Raw genomic sequence first — 18,766 nt, 5'->3', positions numbered from 1 at the left:
GCAAGCCGTGGGAGCGCTGCGCGAAGTCGCACAGCTCTCCCATGGCTTGGGGAGAGCTGCCTGTTCTGGGGGCTGGGGTCAGGGGATTGTTTTCCCCCCCCTTTATTCCCCCCCAAAAAACTAGGTGCGCCCTATGGGCCGAAAAATACGGTAGTTAACCAGCCAGAAGAAGAAGAAGAAGAGTTTGGATTTGATATCCCACTTTATCACTACCTGAAGGAGTCTCAAAGTGGCTAACATTCTCCTTTTCCTTCCTCCCCCAAAACAAACACTCTGTGAGGTGAGTGGGGCTGAGAGACTTCAGAGAAGTGTGACTGGCCCAAGGTCACCCAGCAGCTGCATGTGGAGGAGAAGGGATGCGAACCTGGTTCTCCAGATTATGAGTCCACCACTCTGAACCACTACACCACACTGGCTCCTGATCTTAACGGAAACACTTCTGAAGCCTCCCCTCTCATTCAGCCTTTCACATTCTCAGCCCATTCCCTCATTTGCACCCACTCTCGTATCCCAAGTGTTCTTAGGCCATAATCTGCCCTGTGAAAAAGTTCTGAGGCTAAATCTATCAGTGGCCACAAGACACGGTGGCTACATGGAGCATTCAAGTTCAGAGGCTGAGTACAGTGGTACCTTGGGTTACAAACACCTTGGGTTACAAACACTTCAGGGTTACAAACTCGGCTAACCCGGAAGTAGTACCTTGGGTTAAGAACTCTACCTCAGGATGAGAACAGAAATTGCGTTCTGGCGGCGCAGCAGCAGCAGGAGGCCCCATTAGCTAAAGTGGTACCTCAGGTTAAGAATGGTTTCAGGTTAAGAACAGACCTCCGGGACGAATTAAGTTCATAACCTGCAGTACTACTGTACTAGCTACCAGTATCGCTTGGTGCACATTGGGACCAACAGGGCAGAAGGCAGGGAGACCAACAGTTTGCGACAGGCAGAGGTAGCCTATTTTAGTTTTGTCCCAGTCCTCCTACCTGCTGAGTTCTGCAAGGGCAACAAAGGGGCTAACAGTTAGCTGACAGGCCATGCAACACTCAGGACAGGTTATAAGTAGGCAGGCAGGTGGGGGCTGGCTGGTGGGGAACTGACCCCCTTGCTCCAATGGACCAGCCTTCACTGCTAAGCTACTGGGGCGAAGCCAGGAAAGTGTCATTTCCTTCAAGGCCCGCTCGCAGGCTCCCCAAAGGCATCTAACTGGCTACCGTGGTACCTCAGGTTACAGACGCTTCAGGTTACAGACTCCGCCAACCCAGGAGTAGTACCTCGGGTTAAGAACTTTGCTTCAGGATGAAAACAGAAATTGCGCAGTGGCAGCATGGGGGCAGCGGGAGGCCCCATTAGCTAAAGTGGTGCTTCAGGTTAAGAACAGTTTCAGGTTAAGAACGGACCTCCAGAACGAATTAAGTAATTAACCCGAGGTACCACTGTACTTTGGAAAACAGGATGCTGTACCAGATAGGCCTTTGGTTTGATTCAGCAGGTTTCTTCTGATATTTTGCTAGTAGCATTGGAATATTTTGGGTTCCATCAGAATTCTTCAGACCGTTTGCCTGAAAAGCAATCCCAAAGTTTGCTTCAGGAGAAACAACAAAACGTTGCCAGCAGTTTTGCAAGCGGCATTTGGTGACTTGCCCTTTGGTAGCGATATGTAGCCTTTGTATACTGTATAACCAGTTTGCATAGGATTACAGACCCTACCTGCAGTACGCAGCACATAATCTGGGAGGGGTTCATGGACCCAACAGAGAACAAGCTTCCCCCAGCCCACCCCTTTTAGGACAATTCTGCACAGCTATTTATTTCACAATCCCCTGTCCTGCATTTTCTGATGTCCTGTGCTGCTTTTAATTGCTAAATTGGTTTCAAAATGAAATTCTCAGAAAGGAGTCTGGAGATAGAGAGTCGGCAGCCCTCTCCCTGGGCCCCAGTTCAAAGAAATCTCTGCTTAAGGCTGGGGAAGCAAACAGCAGACTTAGCAGGCTCTCTCAGCAATCCTCTGGCGCATAACGACACAGCAGGGGTTGCTGGGAAACAGAGTCTTTGATGATCATCTCTTCCTGCTGAGAAGACTAATGACTTCAAAAAGGGCATCCTGCCAAAGATAGGGGTGCACTGAAAGTGTAATTAGACAAGAGAAGTATAAAGTTTTTGCTCACTACTCTAAAAATAAATCTCCCCTTCCATAAGAAAATTCTATGTAGGGCAGCTTGGGAAAGGGCTGCGTAGGATACATGGGGTCTTTTGCCTGGGGCTGCCCCGGTAGGGAGAGAATAAAGGGGAAAAGCTCTCTCCTCAGCCTAGTTCCCAGACACCCAACTGAGCTTGGAGGAAACCCTCCCTGGCCAGAGGACCACTCATCCAACTTGCCAGTCTTCCACAGCCTCCTCAAGATGACTGACATCTCCTGTGAGACCAGGGAACACGTTTCCAATGCCTTTCTAAGCCTTGACTCCAGGGCCACCCCTGCCCAAGTTGCAGCAAGCAGACCTGGCACCAGGGACGTCTTGCCCATTGAGGCAAGTGGTGCGGGGCACCAAGTTCTGGAGGGCGCCAGGGTAGAGGCAGGGACTGGGCGTGGCGCCTCCTGGCATCAGCTCACTGCCCTCGCCCACCTCGCTGAAGCAGCGCCGCACCCGGAGCCGCCCTCCAGCCACTGCCTGCCTCCTCCAGCCCAGAAAAGCTGCTGGCAATGCCATAAAAAGGTCAGCAACTCTGGGAAGGGGGGGCACCGGAGAGATCTTTGGACCACGGTGCCAGATATACTTAAGACAGCCCCGCCTGACATATGCGTATTGTGCCAAACTATGTCCTGAATCCTTTCCCTTTGACCACTTCAGTTATCCTCTTATAAATGAGCATTTTTCACAATAAGCCACCCACTGCATTTACTTGACTACCCTGCTTCTACATTCTACAGATGATTTTGAAGATGGTGTTGTTGCTATGGAGAGACAGCCAAAGAGTGGACCTGGAGCTGTGAACAGCTACATAAGCCAGAAGTCGTGCCCATGCTCTGAGATTAATTCTTCGGCAGCGGGAGGGGGAAAGTGAGAGGGGATGAAGAAACAAGAGTAGCCTTGAAGTATGCAAACAAATCATAGTTAAAGCAAAGGGGGTGTCTGTTTTTAGAAGCAGCCCCTTCCTCCCTACCCTTGACTTTCCTCCCCCCAATTTATCCAGACGGGAGTACTGCGTTATCAAAGTTTTGCTCACAAATTTTAAAATCGTATTGAGTTCAATGGGGCTCACTGCCAGGTGAGTGGAGACGGTATTGTGGTTCCAGCCAAACAGGGATCATGTGCGGAATGTGTCACAGTGCCTTGTCACCTGATGCACTGAAGTCACTAAGGCCAAACAGAGGAGAGGGAACATCTCCCTTGGTGAGGCATTTGAGCTGCACAGAATCTCAAAGAGGATGTGTTCCTTTCTTCCACAAACATGGTCATATCATCTGAGCTCCTTTGTCAACCTATTGTTGGGGGGGGGGGGGTGTTATGTACTGAAGTTCTCACCCTGGGCCAGCAGGGGGATATTGTAGATAATTATCCAAATAAGGGATCGAAAGTGGCGTTCAGTGATTGGATAGTTTTAGAAAATTGTTACAGTTACATTGTACTGGAGCTCTATATAAGCAGGCTGACTGAGCCCTTCAGTTCAGTTCAGTTCTGTCCTGGCCTGTGAATAAACAAGAGCTGCTTGAAGAATTGCTGTGTCGTCTGATATGTCCACCCACAACTTAGCGGGGGGGGGGGGTCATATTTCAGGGGTGCACTAACTCCCCCCACTTCTGCCAAGTTTCAACTCGGTTCTAATCTAGGCAGTCCATGTGGTTGTTGTTGTTTTTCCTTCTTATAATTTGATACCTAGAAGTTCTCTTTCCTGCAGTACCCGTTAGGAATATGCCCTGAGACCGTGAAGCTCTAATCTGCTGTGAAGAATCTCAAGTGGTTCATGGCACAAGAGCCGATAGGGTCAATAGCCTGACCCAGACAATCCAGTCCCTTTCCTTCAAGCTAATTTGCAGGATGAGTGCAATAAATTGTGTTGTTTGATGGCTACTAAATCCCAAATTGCTCAAAGCAGGCCACTTGAACGCACACTGCAAGATCTCAGTCTGCAGTCTTTCCTGCCAGAGACATTTACTGGTGAGAAATCAGCTGCCTGTATCCCACCAGCCGCTTAACACAGTCCTTGAGCCAGCCTAAAGGGGGAAAGGAAATAAACGGAGCTGCGGGCTTTCCACCCACTTCTCCCCTAGTTTGAAGCTACACCATCAACAAAGCAGATCCATGCAGCCAAAGGGCTTGCCCTACAATATGAGGCAGATGATGATTTTTGGCGTCAGATTCTGGATGCTGTTAAAGGACAGTAAGTTGCCAGTTACTGGATGTATTCAGTGTAAACCGTTTAGATAGAACATGAAATACATAGTTATGGCATGATGGACACAACACAGCTGAAGTCGTGCCCCATGAGCTACCACTGATCTTTTCTTCCGTGGCACCTTGTTAGACTTGATGTTTATAAAAATGTTTATTTGGCTACATCACACCCATTTTAGGTCCTTTTTACTGCTGTGGGTGGATGGTGAGAGCACATTTGGATTTTCTGCCCTCAGATGCTAAAATTATTTGGGCTGGGCCAGTGAACTCAGAATTATGTACAGTAAATGCATTATGATTACATACAAAATGTGGAACTAATCTGTAAGGTAGGTTAGGTAGGCTGAAAGATACTGAGTGAGTAAAGGCCATTTAGTAAACTTCATGGCTGTGGGGAGATCCGAAAACCTGCCTACCATCTGAGACCCAACAGTGTCCCCTATACTACACCCCCAGTAACTGCTTTATAAAAAAAAATAAGTGCAAATGGTCTATACCTCTTTACAATGCTGAGAGATAGGAGTGGCTCATACAGTGGCCAACTGTTAGCCAATGAGCTCTGAGGATGAGCGGGCATTTGAACCCAGAATTTATGGGTTCATGAAGTCCACACCATACAAGCAATAGCATTCCCTTTACTGACCTAACTAATCCACCTCCTCCCAAGTATAAAGGTTTTTGGTTCCAAACCATCAGACTCATCTGCTTCAGCCACTTCATTCCACTCTGGGTGGAACTTGTGCAAGGCAGCCTTAGAGAACCTTACAGGCCATGGGAGGACATAGGATAGGAGATGGAAGAATATAAAAAGGGGGGAACAAATGAGCCAGAGAGAGACAAGAAGGCATCTGAAGGTAATTGTGTCCCTTGAGGACCAGCAGAAGGCAGAGAGGGAGAAAAGGAGGAGAAGGCGGCATTAACTGGCGGACAATCACATCTGCAGGCATATCAGCAACGGCAAGGTCTAAATGCAATCTTGAGTAGCTGGTCAGGTCGAGGAGAGGCAAAAAGTGTGCTTGGTGTGCTGTTTCTTTCTGAAGATTTGTAAGCAAACAGATAAAATAAAAATCCACTGCAAATTGACAAGATGAGTCTCCTAGGGGGTTACAAATAAGAGCAAAGGGAGGACAACAAAGCCTTGGAAGACATAGGATCTGTCCCCTGGAAGAATCAGATAGTGATGAAAATCACAGAGCCCTGTAAAGGCAGTAGGAACTTGGGTGGGAGGATGAGACGGCTCAGGCGTGTGATGGTGAGATGGAGGAGTGTTATCTGAAGCTACATTTCAAAAGCAAAGGCCCAAAGACGTTCTGATTAGAGTCTTTATGACCAAGGGCAAGTTCTGCACTTTCTTTCTTTTTTTAAAAAAAAGTATTTCTTACCGTAAGAAAAAAATCTCTGTAGTTCCTTGAAGTTCCCGTGCTCTTATAAAAGCCTTCCCAATATAAAGGAAAAGGTCACACTGAATTGAGCCTTCTGTTTTCTTCCTTTCTGTTTTAAATGCCAAGTTTCTAACCCTTTGGTATGCTGGGAAGTGTGTGTGGGTCATGTCAACAGAATGTAGTGGTCACTCAACAGCCTTGCACATTCCCCCAGCAAAGCGAGCTGGCAATTGGACTGCTCAGTCTGGACAGGCATGGCTCAGTTAGATAAGTTAAGAAATGCAAAGCTTTTGTCCTTGTGCCCTCCCACCTCCACGAGCCACCACTTCCCTCCTCCCTTCTCGGTCTGGGATTTCCTGAACTGGGAAACTGTGATTACTGGAAACTGGAAAAGGCAGTAATCCTGGGACCCTGGGTTGTTTTGATCCTGGTCACCATAGGTTCCACGTTCGGATGTTAACGGGCAATTACAGTTAATTAACCCAGGGAGTGTTGAAACATGATGCACTGAGACTCCCCAACAATGAGAGTACTTACCAAAGCCATGTCATTGGGATGCAGGGAGAACGCATGTGGGGTTTAGCTACAGCTGCACAACTTTATGGAGCTTGCCTGGCTTCTCTCACACACAAGAACACTGCGCTGCATTTTAATTTAATTAAACTTGCTGGTCTACTACTTCCATTAATTAACATGGATTAGAATCCCCACTTCAGCCATAAACCTGCGCTGAATGGGGAGGGGGGGGGGACGACAGAATCAAATTCTGCCCTCTTTTGACATTCTTTAACCACCATGATTGTGATTATGATGGTGTGGCTAAAGAGTGTGAAGGGATAATTAATCCACACTTAGCGTTCTTACGGATGCCAGCAGGCTAGACCCCTTTTCTCCTTAGCACACAGGCCATCACTATGATTAAGCTCTAATCTGAGCAATTTTCCACACACTTAAGTCAGCACTTGTGCTCTCGTGGTAATTCTGCAGTGCTGGGAGCAGATTTTTTTTAAAAGAGAAAAAGAAATAAAAGAAAAGTGAGGGGACCTAACAGATCTAAAGTGCAAATAGCAAAATAATAATAACAACAGGGAAACCCCCCCCCCCAAAGACAAGCCTGGGTATTATGTATGGGGCTGCCCAATGACAAGACCACCCCCCGCTCAGCCTTGCTCCAAAGGAAAGGAAACAGTACACATTTCTATACTCAGAAAATGATTTATGAATGTATTGATTAATATAACACAACCTCAAAACACAAAAAAAGTTTAGTGTTAACTTCAATTTAAATCAATGGGACCTATGTATGTACTTGATTCTCCCACTGAACCCAATATCCTTAACTCTGGAAGGGTCATACTCATGGAAAAGACCGTAATAAAACAGAATAATAAATGTACAGAATCAAGTCTGTAGCACAACTCACAAAGCATGCATGATCAAAGTACTTAAAACAATTCACAGAGAACAAAATAAGAAGCCAATCACTTTGCCCATCTCTAAGAATGGAGAAGAAATCTGTTGTGCTTGGATACCAAAGCAAAACCACCTGATCCAATCCAGGCAGATCATGACCTGGATCAGATCAGTGGTCCACTTCAGAATCAGGTAGAAGACCACTAGATTCCCTAACAAGAAGGTTCAAGGGTTGCACTGTTCTCATTCCACTCCAATTTTTTCCCCTTCAAGACTTGAAAGAGTTTATCCAGCCAGCCATTGCCTTAGTAGCAAGTATACAGGGCTTCTTACTGCAGCACACTCTGATTCACAAAGTCCTCCTGGGAGCAATAGGACTTGATGACATCCCATCACAAACTGATGATGATTATGATGATCCTTTAATCTTGTTCACATTTAAAATGAAAAACTGCAGGCAGGCAGGCAGGAAGGAAGGAAGGAAGGAGGAAGGAAGGTTATGCTTTATGATTTAGTTATATTTATATTTGATATTATATTCACAGAAAAGTGGTCCTCTTGCTGCTTTGCGCTACTTCAAGGCAAATCTGAGATCTCTGGGTAATCTTAGAACACAGAGACATTCAGGAATGCTCCTGCAAACTTTGTCTTCTGTGCAAGCACTACTGAACACTAGGGGGCAGTGCTCTCTCTCGCTCTCTCTCTCTCTCACACACAAACACACACACACACACACACACACACACACACACAAACTGCATCTCCACTTAAGCCAATAAAAGCAGCAACCACACATTTGTCTCTCTACTGTACCAGTGACTTACAACCTTGGAATTTTGGTCCTTGGAATTTTGGTCCAGAGGAGTTTTACTAATTTGCTAGCTAGCTTGCAATACAGGCATACCTTTCAGAGCAGTTACTAAGAACTGCCTTTACCCTGCCCTTCCTTACAAAGAACCTCAGTGTGGCAAACAACAAGTGATAAAGCAAATAATAACAACAATTCCAAAGCGTATTCAAAACAATTCCAGACTGGGAAAGATCTCCACTTTTCTGTGGGCACTGCAGGGGGGTTGGACTAGATGACCCCTGGGGCACCTCCCAACTCTACAATTCTATGATTCTGTGAACTTAAAAGGTCTGTTGAAAGAGGAAAATCTAATATGCTTAATATGTATGGGAAGGAATTCCAAAGTGGAGGTGAGGCGGCACCAAAAGTCCTGATTCTTACATTTTGCAGAAAGACAGAATCGGCAGGAGACTCTCACCTGCAGAGCGCAGTGATCAACCAGGTTTATAACAGTGTCAGGTACCTGGTCCCAGGCTGTATAGGCCTTTATACACCAAAACCAGCACCTTGAACTTACCCCAGTACCTAATTGGCAGCCAGTGCAAGTCTTTCAATAGAGGGGGTACATGTTGCCGATATCCTGCCCCAAGGAGTAGCTGAGCTGCCGCATTTTGCACCAGCTGTAGCTTCTGGACCAACCTCAAGGGCAGCCCCATATAGAGTGCATTGGGGGCAGGATGGTACCTTGCAGCAGCCCACAGCACAACCGCCAGGAGGCCGAAAAACAAACACACAATGCTGTTCTCTGATACAGACCCTGCAGGTGGGATCTTACCATACCCATCTCACTAAGGCAGCTCAAAAGGATACCATGGATAATGGCGTCAAAAACAGCTGAGATATCAAGTGTAACAGAATCACACTCTCCCTGCCCTTCTCCCAATACAGGTCACCCATCAAGGTGGCCAAGGCCAATTCAGTCCCATAACCAGGCCTGAACCCCTCTTGAAATGCATCAAGTTAATCTGTTTCACCCAAGAGCACTCACAATTGCTGCATCGCCACGCTCTCAGTTGTGACTGGGTGGCAGTTGTCACAACTCAGTGGGTCCAGAGTGGGCTTTTCAGGTGTGATTGGGATCACTACTTTTCCCCAGGATCAGTCCCTCCCACAAGGATGTGTTGACCACAGCCTAGATCCATTTGGTCATACTTTGGTTGTAAGTAGCTCTGGGTTGCCTTGAGCAAGCTAAAGTGACTAACAAACTTAACAAACAAACAAAAGAAAAACGTGAATAAATAATAGTCCCTTGGCAAGCTTTAATGAGCCAGGAGAGGCATATTGCTGGCTGCACTGTTGCAAGGAATTCATCCGCTGATACCAACCCCAGTAAGTTGCAGCAGACACTACACTGAGCAATTCACTAGAGACTGCAGAGATCATAAATGGCAGGAATGCAGGACTGCCCTCTCCATTCGAGGCTTGCAATGATTCTGGAGACCTGTAAAAGTCACCTACCCTTGGTTTGTGCCCCATTCGTTCCTGATGCAAAGGTGTTTATGCACTGGATCCTTCATGTAACCTTCGTAGCAAAGGCACTCGCCTGGAGGCAGAAAAAGAAACAAGAGAAGGAAAATAATGAATGAACTGTATGGGTATCAGGGAAAGAGACCTTGCTTTTCTGGTGGAACCTCATCAACTCAAGTGTGTAGCAGCAGTGGAAAACAACCAATATCATGCCAGGAATTTTTAGGAAAGAATCAGAAATAAAATGACCAGTATCATAATACTTTATGCAAGTCTTCAGCTGCATTTATTGTCATTCTTCTGTCACTAGTTCAATGACTAGATCACTATTCTCCTGCTACAAAAGAAAAATAACCAGGACAAGGAGTAAGGTAAAGGTAAAGGGACCCCTGACCATTAGGTCCAGTCATGGCCGACTCTGGGGTTGCGGTGCTCATCTCGCTTTATTGGCCGAGGGAGCCAGCGTACAGCTTCTGGGTCATGTGGCCAGTATGACTAAGCCGCTTCAGGCGAACCAGAGCAGCGCACAGAAACACCGTTTACCTTCCCACCGGAGCGGTACCCATTTATCTACTTGCACTTTGATGTGCTTTCGAACTGCTAGGTGGGCAGGAGCAGGGACCGAGGAACGGGAGCTCACCCCATTGCGAGGATTCAAACCACTGACCTTCCGATCGGCAAGCCCTAGGCTTTGTGGTTTAACCCACAGCGCCACCCACATCCCTTAGGACAAGGAGTACTGGGCTCTAATTTCTCACAGGGCCTCCAACTGAGATTCCCTAAGCCAGCAGTGGGGGGAGCCCCCAGCCCATGTGGGCGGGAATGCAGCCCTCCAGGCTTGCTCTCCCTCCTAAGGCCACACTCCCTTATTAGACCTTCTGGAGTTCTTTTGCCTGGGTGAAATGTGTCCCTGAACAGTGGCAATGCCTCATGCTTGCCTGGAAGGTGGAGAGATGTGTGTACAGAAAGCTCTTTGTCTTCTGTACTTGTTGCTCCACACACATTTGCCTCTGACTCCACCCGTCCACGCCCAGCAGCCTGCACATGCCCACGAGGAAATGCTCCTCACCCCTACCCTAAACTGGGTGGCACAGCCTGCTAAATGGGGATCCAGCACTCTCGCTTACCGTAGCCCTTCGTTCCCCAAGCGACTCAGGGCTGACAACTGCTTCCAAAATACATCAACAAATATATTTACTCAGACACCTCTCTCCGATTCTAAATGGTGCCTTGTAGGACCTTCCTTCCTGATTAGTTCTAAGGTAGGTCTATATCACAAACCAGCTTTTCATCTCCAGGCGAGTTTCTTTTCTGAGAAATATCATCCCAGCTTGAATATATGGTACCCTCCATATTTTTTATTCCCATCAATGAAGCAGATGAGAAAAACGATAGTTGTTGATCCCGTTATTCTTTAAGTTGCGTGATTTGAAACAAGCAAAGAAGCAGGCATAAAATGTGTTCATCTAAACACCTCTTCACCAAAACTCCCCCCTTTTCTTTCAAAAGCCTCAGTGTTCGATGCAAAATCAGATGCTTAAAAGGAGGTGGATGTCAAAGAGCCCTGCGAAAAATGGTTTCTTTACAGAAGCAGACCAATTTCTTGCCTAACGTGTTTTGAGCATATCATACCCTTTGTGAGATGTGGCTGTCACTTCTTGTCCCTTGAATAATAAGTTCCTTTATCTTTTGGCAGAGCACTTTCTCAACTGCTTCTGCAAACAAATTAACTATTTTCTAAAGCATCTTTCGATGCTCACCTCCTCTCTTTGGTTTAAAGATTGCTGCTGTCCTCCTTTTTTCCTGTTCTCTTTGCTTCTTCCAGCTCAATGAGCAAGGAAAAGCCAGACGAGCTGCAACAAAGGTTTACAGAGGTGGGAGATAAGAGGGCAGGAATATTCAGGGCAAGGCCAGTGCTAGGTTCAACTCTCCACTCAATCCGTTAATTCACTGATAAACTATCTACTAGGATGAGCATTAAAAAAGAGAAAAGTGTCTTCTTCCACTGGGCTGGTAAGTTTTTCAAGCAAAAGGAAAGAAAGGCTTGGGTTGCACCCAGGAGTGGCAAAATGTCCTGGGCCAGCCCTGGTTGCTGGAACAAGGGAGAGAGAGAGACAGGTAGAAGAATCCAGGTGTGCGTTTTTCTGCGGACTGTAGGTGCAGCTCTTATACTGAAGCCTCTGCCTCAAGACATGCTTGCAGGCAACATTTTCCCAAATGCCCTCAGTTTGGAACACTGCTCTTGTTCACAGTGATGAGGTAAAGGCATTCTGCACACCCTCAAAGGTACTTTTCTTCCCATTTATAAGGAGTTCAGTCCATATTTTTTTTGCAGGCATGCTCCATGTCCAAGCACAAAATTTGTTTTGCTCTGGAGCTTTCCCTGTGAAAACCTGTTCTTTAAAGCTCAATTGGAGCAAACCGATTGATGTTTGCTCTGATTGAGCACTAGAGAGGGGTTTTTAGGGAAACACTCTGGGGCCAAAAAAACAACAACCCCAAGATCTGACACGGAGCATTTAAGAGTGAGTCTGTGCCTGGAAAGAGTGGTGGAAAAGGCAAGTGTGCGTAAGTCCGTAAAGGGTCTGTGGTGTCATTCCCAACAGCTTCTGTCTTGGGGGTGCAACAAACGAAGCAGGAGAAGCTGGCGTGTGGCTAACAGAGCAAAGAACCAGGCACTGGCCTGTGTGTGTGGAAGGTCTTGTGGCTCAGCCTGGATCTGGTTCAAGCAACCAGTGCTAACCTCTTGGCAACCCGCCAAGATCTTCACAGCCCCCGAGTCGAGTTACAGCCAAATGAACAAAAGCCTCAACAGAAGCTCTTCTCTTTTGTTTAAAGAAAAACATTGTGCGTTTTTTTTCTTTTCAGAGCACTGACAAAAACCTGTGAATTTGGAAAAGACCCCCCTAGGAGGATGCTTGATGCTTTCTGTCTCAGAGGCTGCTAGGGTTGGCAGCTGCCATGGCAGATGGCTGTAAATAAATGGAACGCCAACTCTGTAGTGAAATGCAGGGACGGCAAGTGAGTCACGGTTGCAAAGGGAAGAGGAATGGAGAGTGAGTGCAAAAGATGCTTGAGAGCAAGGAGGGCTGCCTGCCCCTTCTCCTGAGGGGGAAATTTGTCTCATTAGCATTTAGGTACCAAATTCACCTTTCCCCAAGCAAATCACGGCTCTCCTTCAAAATGCACACTACTGTGGCTTTAACAATATAACTCTCCAGCCATGTAGGGTGGCGGCTTATTTTATTTATGAATGAACATAGTTGTATACTGCTATCCATTAAGAAAGATATCAAAACTTTTCACAACAAACACATATACAATAAAAAAAATTAATTGTGCTTATATTAAGAAATGCATGTATTAGCAAAAGCACATGCAAAAATGCCTATACAGTGCTGCCTCGCAAGACGAAATTAATCCGTTCCGTGAGGCTCTTCGTATAGCGGTTTTTTCGTCTTGCGAAGCAAGCCCATTGACAGCTTAGCGGATTAGTGCTATTAGCAGTTTAGCGGCTTTTAGTGATCAGCTGTTAAGCGGCTTATCAGCGGATCAGCTGATAAGCAGCTTAGCGGCTTAGGAAAAGGGGGGAGAGGAAAAAAACCCGAAGGAACTCGCAAGACTTTTTCGTCTTGCGAAGCAAGCCCATAGGGAAATTCGTTTTGCGAAGCGCCTCCAAAACGGAAAACCCTTTCGTCTAGCGGGTTTTCCGTCTTGCGAGGCGTTCGTCTTGCGGGGCACCACTGTACAGTGGTACCTCGCAAGACGAAATTAATTCGTTCTGCGAGTTTTTTCGTCTTGCGAATTTTTCATCTTGCGAAGCACCGATTCCCATAAGTATTAATGGTTTTAAGAAAAAGGAAACAAACTTGCAAGACGTTTTCGTCTTGCAGAGCAAGCCCATAGGGAAATTCGTCTTGCGAAGCAACTCAAAAAAAATCTTTCGTCTTGCGAGCTAATGGGGCCTCCTGCTGCTGCCATGCCGCCGGAGCACGATTTCTGTTCTCATCCTGAAGCAAAGTTCTTAACCCGAGGTAATATTTATGGGTTAGCGGAGTCTGTAACCTGAAGCGTATGTAACCTGAGGTACCACTGTACTGAGCAAAATTGCACACGTAAAATGCACATAAAATGCATATGAATTTTCATGCAGACTTTTTAAAAATTGCAAATCTAAGAAAAAAATGGGGCGAACTAAACTAAATATTGGAAGAATAAGAGAATGAGAGGTTCATCCATCCTTGCCTCAGATACAGCTCTAAGGAATTACAAGGAGGAGCCTGGAACACTCAAAAGATTTGTTGTTGTTTTAATGATCTCAAGTTTTTCTCTCTCCTAATTTAGCACATTTTGCATATATTAATGAAGTTTGAGACCCAATCTCCAGCATTTCCAGTTAAAGTATCTCTAGCAAAAGGCGCTGTCAAAGACTTTGGCCTGAGGATTTTAAAGAGCTGTTGCCAAGCATAGCCAACAGTATTAGGCTGGATGGACAAATGGTCAGATTCAGTAGAAGGCAGCTTTGTATGTCTCTTTGAGTTTTGTTGTCACTATTTTTGTTGTAGGCGGAATCGAGGGAGAAGCAGCCTTGTTGAAAGGACTATACAGCCAATGTTTGTTTGGCAGCCTGTGGGACTTGGCAAAGCTCGCCCAGTTTTCTCTGGTACTTATAGACAAGCTCCCTCAATCCTCCGGATATACAAATACAGGGAGAGAGATACAGGTGCATACAGACACATGCCCATCTTCACACAGCACCCACCTACCAGTTTCAGGGTCGCACTCATGTTCACAGGGGTCCAGAAGCCGTCGAGCGCAGAGGTCCAGTGCCCAGGGCCCACTGGAGTTTTGCTGGGAGAAAAGAATCACCTGGGCAGGATTTAGCCAGTCACTGGCATCCAACTGGCTGCCTTCTAGCAAGATAAAACGGCTTCCTAGAAAGTGCACAGGAATTGGGGGGGAAATGGGTATTATTAAGAGTAATTATTATTATTATTATTAAGCAGAAGTTGACTCATTAAACAAGTAATGCAATAAATAAATGAATATTACAGATAAATAAATGATTTTGAGAGGGATGTTTTCATATGTGAGGTTTAAATCTGCTGAGAGTCTCTCCCTCTCTTGCAATCCAGGTGAATCCTTGATGAGCATTAATGCCAAAGAGAAAGCAAAATAGATTAATAGCGCGAATGAACATTCCAGGCAACATAGGTTCAAACCCAATAATGATTTTGGGCACCCTTGGGTGGCCAGGAGACAAAGAAGGCAGGGCTCCTCCTGCACACTGGGTAGCTGTGCAGAAGAGGGGATTTCAGCAGGTGTAGCTTTTCACCTGGCCAGCTGAGATAAATGCAAAGAAGACCTAGAAGAACTAGAATAAGGGGAGGTAACTCCGTCAAACATGAAAGCATAGAAGGAAGTTAGTTACCATGGGAATAATCACAGGAGTGAACTGGGATCCTCAAGTCAAAACCCATTCAGGTCCCAACTCTCCCACTGACAATTTTCTTCTCACAAGCCAGCTTCTATAAATCCGATCACTCCACCGGTTGCTACCTGCCTGTTGTGCTTCTCTGGGCAGCCGGCAGCCAGCCAGATCACTGCTCTTTGAAACCTGCCCTCTCCCACATTGGTCCTGCTCCTTTTGTCTGCAGACCTTTCCACTTCAGACTGCAGGTGGGGCTGACATGACTGGAGGTGTTTCCATCAGCAAGAACTCCCAGCATCACATTGAAAAGGAGCTAGCCTGGGGGAAGGGTTCTAACCCAACATTCTACCGAAAATCCAGTATCATATGGGATGGGACTGGTTTCTTTTGCATCTGATGAACCTTCAGTCCCATAAGATACACCCACCACAGTATGGCCCACACACCTCTGACACCTCTGTTACTGAGACCATCAGCCAGTATTGTCGCGTTGGTACTGGGTTCCTAAGCTAAAACCCTTTTCGGCTGTTCATTTATAAGCTTACTTACGCGTGGCATGTGTTGCCATGCCTTTTTTCCACTCTAGCCATCTGTCAGCAGAAGGTGAGGGGGCCTAGGCTTGGCAAAGGTACAAGCACCCAGTTCAGTATTTTCAGGGGAGAACATTTGTTCCTACAGGCTGGGAAGTTGGAACCAGCATTTAAAATATGGGGGTCTATGACCAACAAGCCATATTTTCTCAGCAATCTGGGTGTTACAATTTGCTGTTCCTGTCCTCCTGCTTATACTGAATAAGCTATCATTTTTTTTTTCCAAATTCTGGCCCACAACGAGAGCTGTGGGGAAAATAAAAGGAGCTAAACACAGAGGGCAACAGAGGCAAATTCTCCGCAGTGCTCAGCTCCCACAATAGAACATCCAGCGTTTAATACAGCTGTTTGAAGCATTCAAAGTTTCACTTATGTTTCACTCTGAAATCACCCTGTAATCCTTACAACAATGTGTAAAGTCAGCACTATAAGGCTGCAGATGCTGGTTGTGCTGAGATGCAGAGTTTATCATCTAAGAACAGGGGCTGTCAGCCTGGTCCCTCCTGCCCACTAGTGGTCTCCATTCACAGCCTGAAAGTCTCAACAGGACCTTGGCCATATATGTTCCTGTGCAAACACCATGTCTGAATCTTTATTATTTGTAATTATCACACTGGAATATCCCAGTCTGGCTCTGGCACTATGGTGGTATACTAGTACACTGTAAAGATTAACCTGGCCCTGTTAGGAGGGCATAGATAGCCAATAGATTTTTCAGCAGAAGTTATTGGGTTTGTGCACGCAGTAATTCAATGCTCAGGGTGGAGTGTCAATGGTTTCTGCATGCTGCCTCCCTTCCCTAGCTGACAGACACAGAAATACCAGGTTTCAAGTAGGCCAACTTAGTCAATGGGATATCATCAAGGTGCATGCATACACAGTTTATGAAACTTATCGTAAGTATCACTGCACAAGGGTGTGAGCGCCCGTTGCTCTGAGGCAGCTCCTGCCAACCTAGCAGTTCAATAGCATACCGGAATGAGTAGATAAATGGGTTTTGCTGCATCGTGAAGGTAAATGGCGTTTCTGTGCGCTCTGGTTTCCGTCATGGTTTCCATGACTGCGGACAAACGCGGGTTCCCTCGGTCTGAAAGTGAGATGAGCGCACATCCCATAGTTGCCCTTGACAGGACTTAACCATCCAGGGGTCCTTTTACTTATCCAGAAGGAAGTGAAACAGGGTGACAGAGTGTTGCTCACCATCAGCGATGAGGTGCTCTGGAACATGCAATGTTATCTTGACCACAAGCGGGCAGTTGACGTGGGAGGCACAGACCAAGCCAATAACACAGCTGGTGATGCTGATGAGTGTCAGGGTAGTCTTGCTAACAGGACTCCTTGGTGAACCTACTAAAATGGCAAAGGAAAGGAGAGATGAAAATAAAGTCATTGTGACAGTATAGACCCAGAGAAAACCCACCTTTAGGCATGGGTCACAACACTCAGAGCTACATCAGTTAAAAACAGAAGACGAGCCTGGCCATCATGGCAAATGCAGCTGCATGTAATTAACATTTCTTCCTTTGTTTGTTTAACTAGACAAGGTTAGAGAGAGAACTTGCACAGCCTCTGATCTGAACTGGATGTCAGGGTCAGATGAGGAAGAGTGGTGGAAGCCACCCACCCTAGAGCCCCTCGAGGAGGACACAGAACATGATGGCTTAGACCCGGGATCATGGCGGTGGGACACTGAGCAGCTGTCTGGGAAAGGGATGAGCTGGCAGGTACGAGAAGCAGGGGGGTTGAGCGATCACCCCATGGCAAGTTGAGGGTGCTGTTCTCAATTTACAGTCTGGGCCTCTAATCCACTACACATTAGGCTTTAGAGGAGATGTGGAAATTGTTACTGAATAATATATATATGCATCCGTTAAGCAGAGTAGCTGAGCAGGAAAGCCCAGAGAGGTGACTGCTGACTGCATTCTGTGGCTAGCTTATTTCGGAGTCTGGATTGAGAGAGCAGCATGGCCAACCAAGTTGTGTCTGCCTCAATCCAGAGGACAGGGAGGTGAGTCTATCACCTGCTTCCTGCCTAGGATGTGTTAGATAGGGAGCTATTGAGGATTCCTCCTTGGTCATGGACCTGCTGGCTTGCAACAGAAGTGCAATACTAATGGTTTCCTCAAACCCAAATGCCACCTAGCTTTGGTCTTCTTTAAATGTGACAGCATGACCAAGTGAGCTGTTGTACCTGAGGTTCATCCCATGTCACTCCGATAACACTCAAAGGCCTGTGATCATAGAGTGGAGCCTATTATATGTGTCTGTCCAGATAATGAACACCATTGACTGTCATTCTCAAGCTGACTTGTGTTGTCAAGTTATTGCAGTGATCTCCTTTCGCCCCTCTCCTGGGTTTCAGGTAAAACCACCCATTCATCCTGTGGACCACAAGTAGCCCAGTTTTCTACTGTCTGTGGTGAAATAACCAGTGGATGGTGGAAAGTTAGCAAGGCAAGGAACTGCGGAGAGAGAGAGAGAGAGAGAGAGAGAGAGAGAGAGAGAGAGAAAGAAAGAAAGAAAGAAAGAAAGAAAGAGGTGCACAGACCCTTAGATGAAATGCAGAGCGAAGGGAGAAGGATGTGGTCAATGAGGTCCCAAGGATTTGGGTGTGCCCTGTGGATCTTGATGGGAAAACAGCATCTAATGCACAACCTTTGCCTCACCATTTGCCTCATATGTGATGCTCTAGGAAAGGAGATGGGTAATTTCCAAAAGTAGTGTCAGCTAAGAGTACCCTAAACTGTATTGATGAACATCAAGGATGGAGACGTCAGGGTCTCTGGGGTAATTAATGGCACGCCACAGAGTGCTCCACCAAGCCTGTCTCAGAGACGCACTCTTGAGTGGCAGCCTCTCTCCAACTCCCCTGGGCATCAAGGCATCCTGCCATCCACTATCTCTGACAGCCGGTATGATGTCCCAGCAGGGCAGAGGAAACATTTCGATAGGCGGGAAGGGTTGGCACAATAAAACCTGAAGCTTCAGACAAGCACTCATGTTTATCAGCTTTCAATGCCCTGCCCCAGGCCTTGTGAGATATGAGCAGTGTAGACTATCTGTGAGTTTTAGTCCCTGTTTGAAGGCTCGCTTTTATAGCAAAAACTGAAAATAGCTGTTTTATTTTATTTTATTTTTTGAAAAAGTTGGAATTGTTTAGTTTCCAAGCAAATGAGTAAAAAGGTAACTATGGAAATAAATTAATTAAATTAGCTGACTGCCTCTACCACTCTGGCTCTATCTGC

At 46.3% G+C, this 18,766-nt stretch overlaps 1 protein-coding gene and 1 long non-coding RNA gene across 3 annotated transcripts in view; both read right to left on the bottom strand.

The window, feature by feature from the left end:
- LOC310846893 overlaps nt 1–18,766 on the bottom strand; it is a 417,489-nt gene that overhangs the window by 86,073 nt on the left and 312,650 nt on the right. The window lies entirely within an intron of this gene.
- ASTN1 (astrotactin 1) overlaps nt 1–18,766 on the bottom strand; it is a 210,753-nt gene that overhangs the window by 86,073 nt on the left and 105,914 nt on the right. For both annotated transcript variants that reach the window (XM_083743756.1, XM_083743757.1), the window contains exons 6-8: nt 16,722–16,871; nt 14,267–14,434; nt 9,492–9,576 (exon numbers count right to left, since the gene is read on the bottom strand). In XM_083743756.1, the coding sequence (XP_083599882.1) occupies nt 9,492–9,576; nt 14,267–14,434; nt 16,722–16,871 (403 nt within the window). The remainder of the gene's footprint in view (nt 1–9,491; nt 9,577–14,266; nt 14,435–16,721; nt 16,872–18,766) is intronic.

This window comes from Podarcis gaigeae, assembly GCF_964106915.1.
Source record: "Podarcis gaigeae genome assembly, chromosome: 6".
Lineage (NCBI taxonomy): Eukaryota > Metazoa > Chordata > Lepidosauria > Squamata > Lacertidae > Podarcis > Podarcis gaigeae.
Note: the sequence above shows the minus strand (reverse complement) of the source record. Positions and strands in the feature narration are given on the sequence as shown.